At 34.8% G+C, this 6,696-nt stretch overlaps 1 protein-coding gene across 1 annotated transcript; it reads right to left on the minus strand.

The window, feature by feature from the left end:
* Window positions 1-1,182: 1,182 nt before the first annotated feature.
* On the minus strand, window positions 1,183-5,784 carry LOC110917875 (DEAD-box ATP-dependent RNA helicase 31). Its single transcript, XM_022162325.2, has 10 exons — window positions 4,672-5,784; window positions 4,449-4,555; window positions 4,301-4,356; window positions 3,993-4,217; window positions 3,080-3,286; window positions 2,914-3,000; window positions 2,730-2,825; window positions 1,869-2,084; window positions 1,617-1,799; window positions 1,183-1,524 (listed from the first exon to the last, which is right to left on the minus strand). The coding sequence occupies exons 1-10, from the start codon at window positions 5,520-5,522 to the stop codon at window positions 1,297-1,299; spliced, it is 2,256 nt and encodes a 751-aa protein (XP_022018017.1). The 5' UTR covers window positions 5,523-5,784; the 3' UTR covers window positions 1,183-1,296.
* Between the last annotated feature and the right edge of the window lie 912 nt (window positions 5,785-6,696).

Here is a 6,696-nt window from a genome sequence, read left to right on the forward strand (position 1 = left end):
TTTGGATGCACGAAAAGCTACGTTATTGTAAAAACGTAGGTAAAGAAAAATGAATAAAAAGTTCAAAATTATAAATTATTAAGTAGGTTAAGACAAAAGAATAAACGAAATTCAAAACTAAAATTATGTTATAGAAAAATTTATGTCATTAAATACAGATTATAAATAATATAAATAAATAAAGTTTGTCAATAAAAGCAAATTAATAAGTATAAAAATATTTAATGCTTTTTAAGACTTGTACCAAATCCTATTGTTCTTAAGTGTCTTATAACTGAACTGAAATTTAATTGTTATAGGTATTTGAACATATTAAAATTAATTCCTACATATGTTATAGAAAAATTTATGTCATTAAATACAGATTATAAATAATATAAATAAATAAAGTTTGTCAATAAAAGCAAATTAATAAGTATAAAAATATTTAATGCTTTTTAAGACTTGTACCAAATCCTATTGTTCTTAAGTGTCTTATAACTGAACTGAAATTTAATTAATTGTTATAGGTATTTAAACATATTAAAATTAATTCCTACATAAAAAATATTCTTATCTTTTATTTTACTTGCATTTTGGAGTTAATTACATAGTTAGTCCCTATGGTTTGCACAAAATAACATACTAATAGTTTAAAATCACATTCTAGGGTATTAACTTTTCATTTTGTAACGTTTGGAAGTATTAACTTCTAAGGTATTAACATAGTTAGTCCCTGTGGTTTGCACAAAATAACATAATTAGGTACTAATAGAATGTGATTTTAAACCTACAAATAACGTTAATACCTCCAAACGTTACAAAATGAAAAGTTAATACCCTAGAATGTGATTTTAAACTATTAGTACCTAAGTATGTTACTTTATGCAAACCACAGGGACTAACTATGTAATTAACTCTGCATTTTGATGCCAAACATTTATAAAATGGTACACTACTTAAAACATAGATTGTACAATTAAATAAAAAAATTGCTTGATAATCAATCTATTGAATTAATAAAAATAATGTGAATTTTGAATTGATATTTAAAACTTAAAGTACTTTTAAAATTATTTTATTTTTCCCTTTATGAAATTGCAATCTGAACGCTTACAATTCATTTTATATAAGTTTTTATCCTTACTTTATCTATTTAAAACCAGACCAAACAACCCTGAGAGGACAAGCATACACAAAAAAGAGTAACAGAATTTCACTAACTAATTCAAAAATTAAGATAAATAGTTCCCAAAAAATATATAATTATATTTTTTCTAACGAGTTAAACAAAATTTCTCAAAAGACTCTTGGGTCTCATTTAGATCGCAAACCTGGGATATTTTTCAACCCCATTTTACCAAGAACAAGTTTAGGAATTGCAGGTGGATTATCAAGTCCCATGCTTCTACTAAACTCATTTGCAAGCTCCACAAGCCGGTATTTATCCTTTGCGATCGTCTTGTTCGAGTTGTAATACCCGAGCCATGCCTGATATGCAGATTCTTTGTTTTTCATATCCACATTACACATCGCCTTCTCCACCTGTACATACATTCACAAAACTAAAGTCAAACCTTTAACTTCCACTAGTCAAGTCATCTATCTCAACAGCCGAAAACAAAACAAAAGTCAACCTTTTTCTTTGTGTCGGGATCTACCAAAGGTGGTTCACGTTTCGAAATAGGCAAATCTTTAATTGTAGACAAAAAGAACTGTTCCCATGGTGCTAGTATCAGTACCCCTTCCCCTTCCTTCCCTTTACGCCCTGTTCTTCCTAGCCGATGAATGTACTGGGCTTTATCCGCCGGAAGCCCAACCTGTATGGGCCTTCGGGTCAAACGGGTTCAGGTAAAAACATGTACATATTTTCTATGCGGATCATATACCTGTATAACAAGTGTTACATCTGGATAATCGACTCCACGTGCAGACACATCAGACGTTACGAGAATAAGACCCTTTGACCTTCTAAACTCGTCTGAAACGCGAGTCCTGTATGTCTGTGCCTTTCTCGAATGAATTTCTCGGATGTTTAATTTGAGCTCACCAAGCAAGTCGGCAACAAGCTGTGTGACCTTTGCGGTTGTGCAAAACACAAGAACCTGAAAATAAACAGCATATACTTAACAGTCATGTTTAAATAAAATGCAACTATTATCAAAAATTGTATAAATTAAAAAAAGCGTTAACTTTCATTTTGCTCCCTGTGATTTGGTCATTTTAACGGTTTTGCCCCAATAGTTTAAAAATAGCCATTTTCCTCCCTGATTTTTCTAACTTATCGTCATTTTGCTCCCCGCCTCTAACTCCATCCAAAAAATCCATTAACTAGAAGGGTATTTTGGTAATTTTATAGATAAAAGCAAGGGCATGTAAGTCTTTTCACCTAAATAAACCTATAACTTGTTTATTTACATGTATATAAGTAATTCTTTTCTGATCCTCCATCTTTCCAACCACTCTTTCTACCGGCCACCACCACCACCTGCAACTACCACCTGCCGACCACAACTACCGCGACTTTTAACTAAACATTTTAATTGAGTTGAGCCAGGGAGTAAACTACCGAAATACCCCTACTTTTAATTGAACGTTTTATCTGAGTTAGAGCCAGGGAGCAAACTGGCGACAAACTCGAAAGATCAGGGAGGAAAATGCCTGTTTTTAAACTATTGGAGCAAAACCGTTAAAATGACCAAACCACAGGGAGCAAAACGAAAGTTAACTCTTAAAAAAAAATAATAGACCTTATAGTCAGGATCATCTGAAATATGATCTTTCAGAAGTGCGTACAAAAGTGAAAAATGCTGGTCCAGTGGTGCAACTAAATGTGTTTGTTGAACCTAAAAGAATTAAAACACACGTTAATGAGAATATTATATTAAATTCATAATAAAAGATTTTATAGAAGCATCTAAACAATGAATATACCTGTGTGTGGGTCTCTTCGCTACCTTCACGAACAGTGTTGATGTATTCATGATCTCTTTTTAAAGCAACATGGCAAATTTGACGAACCTTCACATCAGAAAATATTTCTAAATAATTAGCAACTCACAATATTAAAAAAAATACCACGTTAGAATAAGAAACATACCTCAGGAGGGACTGTGGCGGAAAATAGTAGCGTTTGTCTCTGTTTCGGGACAGCTGCTATGATTTTCTCAATGTCTTTGCGGAATCCCATGTCTAGTAAATGATCGGCTTCATCAAGAACCAAAACCTTAACGCCCATTAGCCTGGTGGCGAATCCAGCAGTATTTTCAATATGATCTCTGAGCCGTCCAGGTGTTGCTACAAGAATCTAACAGTTACAAAAAAAAATGTTCTTTGTCAATTTTTGCATTTTAAAATGCTTAAAATTAGGGCTGCAAACGAACCGAACGAACACGAACAAGGCCTTGTTCATGTTCGTTCGTTAAGGAAATTATGTGTTTACGAACTGTTTATGAACACTTATCAAACGAGATTTTTTTGCTCGTGTTCGTTCTTTAAGAAAATGAACGTGTTCACCTTTGTTCGTCTTCTTTCGTTAAGTTTAGGTAACAAACGTAAAGGAATGTTCATAAACATAAATGAGCACAAACGAATACAACGCAAAGGAACATGTGTTAAATTTTGAATAAAATCGGTATCTTTCATCACAAATATTATGTAGAATACACTAATATTTATTAAATATTTTATTGGTGGGAATTTTGAAGTTTTTAAATATAAAACATAAAAAATTAAAACCAAATGAACTATAGAACCCAAACGGACATAAACGAATACGTTACCAAACGTACACGAACATAAACGAACGAACGCGACTTCTGCTCAAGTTCGTTCATTTAACTAAATGAACGAAATTTCTTGTTCGTGATCATTCATTTATTAAACAAACGAACATAAACGAACTTCCCGCCAAATGGTTCACGAACTGTTCACTGAACGTTCACTTCATTTGCAGCCCTACTTAAACTAATATAAATTCAGATATTAAACTTATTTCCAGAGTAAAAGATGACCTGGCATGGGCTTGCTTGCATACGTTTCTGTTCCAAACCGAGACGAGTGCCACCGATGACAACTTGAACGCCGATAGAAGGATGATACTTTATGAGTTTGTTAGCCTCCATGGCAGCTTGACTTGCAAGCTCTCTAGTAGGGCAGATGATAAGGACCATAATAGGAGGTCGCTTTTGATCACGGCTGACAGCTGGCGATTTCACAACAGTTTCTATTGACGGCAGCTGAAAATTAATATATTGTAAATATTTAAAAACAGCTCTTTTTATAAATCATGTTTTAACAATAGCGAGCGGTAGATTCTTACCAGAAATGCAACGGTTTTTCCAGTGCCCGTTCTAGCCTTGGCCAAAACATCCTTCCCTGAAAAGTTAAAAATAATTTCAAATCAAGATTTGAACTCAATTTGTTATAAGCATACACTGAAGTTCAAGTTATATTAAGAAAATACAAACCTTTAAGAATAACAGGAAGAGTCGCCTCCTGGACAACAGTCATCTTTTCATATCCCGCATCCTTAATTGCTTTCAACGACAGCGGTGAAACCGCACATTGATCAAACCTGTAGATAATTCATATGCTTTAATCTTTATACCTAGAAAAACACTAATCTGTTCTACAAAATCTTTAACAGTTCCAAATATAATACAATCTCATACAAAAACTCATAAAATGTACCTTGTTTCACTTAGATAAGATTCACTTCCATCAGGTGAACTCCTAGGAGGCGGATTCACTCTCGCCGGCTTTTCTAACTTTTCTAATATACCACCATCATTACCATCATCAAGGTCTATATTCCCTTCTTCTTCATCATCATCATCATCATTGTCATCATCGTCGTCTTCGTCATCACTGATCAATTCGCTAAACTTCCTAGTTGTTCTCTTCTGACCCAAATCCGCCTCATCATCAGACACCATAAAACCGCCTCTACTCCCACTCTTCCCACCTCTTTTCGGCACAAGGCCGTCACTAAACGCCTCTTTCCGTTTCTCAAAAGACTTCCTAAACCCATCATTTCTTCTCCCTAATTCACCCCCAGACCGCCCCCGCGCTCTCAAATCAGTCCTCATTTCATCCCGAAACCGCCCTGGCCCTCTCGAATCACCCGAACTCCTCCCCCGACCCCTTTCGACTCCAAATTCACCACCAGACCTTCCTTTCCCCCTCGAATCACTCTCTCGTTTCCTTTTACCTCTCCAATCACTATCATTATCACCACCACCATCATCATCACTGTCGCTATACAATCTTGATTTCTTGAACGAGTCGGATTTCAACTCGCTAACCCAGTCGCTCAACTCAGCTTCATCTTCAATCAAGCTTTTGGCTGATCGGGTTTCTGGGTTGTTTCTGGAAGGTCTTGATGAATAGTTGGATGATGAAAGTGATTGGTATTTGAGTTTGTGGGGGAATACGCGAGTGAAAACCTCGTTACCCCTTGATGAAAGTGATGATGGGTTTGTCTTCATGAAGGAGGATTTGAGGAGGCGGAGGTGTGGTAGTGAGAAGAATCTGAAGGGCATGCTACGGTGGCCGGAATATTGTTAGCGGCGGAGATGGAGATCGAGAGAATAGGGTTTAAGCCCTCTTCTGTAGAAGGGTTTACGTGTTGTTGACAAGAGGGTTTAGGTATGGAAATGAGCTCGGTACGGGTCATGGGTCGGGTATGTATACCTAATCACATGGTTGTATAATCTTTTCAAGGTCCATTACCTCTCAGGCATTTGACGGGTATTTACCCGTCAGGTATCGAACGTTCCTACTGGGTTTGTGATTTTCATGTATGAATATTTTTTAGTTTCCTTTAAAATTGTGTATAACATAAATAACATACATATTATCATCATATTCATAATAATACTTGATATATTTAAAAATGTATATATTATAATATTAATTTTAAAAAATAATTTTGCTTTTTATAGCATATAAATATGAATAATGTTATCAAAATATATATTTCAAATGAAAACTTTATTTTTCAAATAATAAAGTTACAAGAATGAAACATTAATAAGTTTTCAGGTATATATTTCGGGTAATCTGGTCGGGTATCATCTAATCTCATACCCGTCTCATACCCGTGAAATATTTTTTTTCTCATACCCATACCCGGCCCAACACCCATCAAGTATTGGGTATACCTGTCCCAAATGCTTCGGGTTTCGTGTAAACCTGTTGGGTTTCGGTATTTTGCCATCCCTAGAGGTAGGGGTGTTCAAAAGTATCCGTATCCGAAAATCCGATCCGAAATATCCGATATCCGAATCCGAAATATCCGAAAAATCGGATATCCGAAATTTCGGATATCCGAAATTCGGATATCCGAATTTTTCGGATTCGGATTCGGATAGTGATTTTCAAAATTTTCGGATATTTCGGATATCCGAAATATCCGAAAATTTTAATTTTCATTTTTTTCGGATATCCGAATATCCGAAGTATCCGAAAATATCCGAAATATCCGAAAAATATCCGAAAATATCCGAAATATATCCGAAATATCCGAAAAATATCCGAAGTATCCGAAAAATATCCGAAATATCCGAAAATTTATATTCGGATATCCGAAAATATCCAGAATATCCGTTTCCGAATATGAAAAAAAATAATAAAAAAATAAAAATTAAATAAAAAGTTGAATTTTCGGATATCCGATTCATTATCCGAATCCGTATCCGAAATTTCGGATATCCG

The sequence above is a fragment of the Helianthus annuus genome, chromosome 16 (assembly GCF_002127325.2).
Source record: "Helianthus annuus cultivar XRQ/B chromosome 16, HanXRQr2.0-SUNRISE, whole genome shotgun sequence".
NCBI classification, from domain to species: Eukaryota; Viridiplantae; Streptophyta; class Magnoliopsida; order Asterales; family Asteraceae; genus Helianthus; species Helianthus annuus.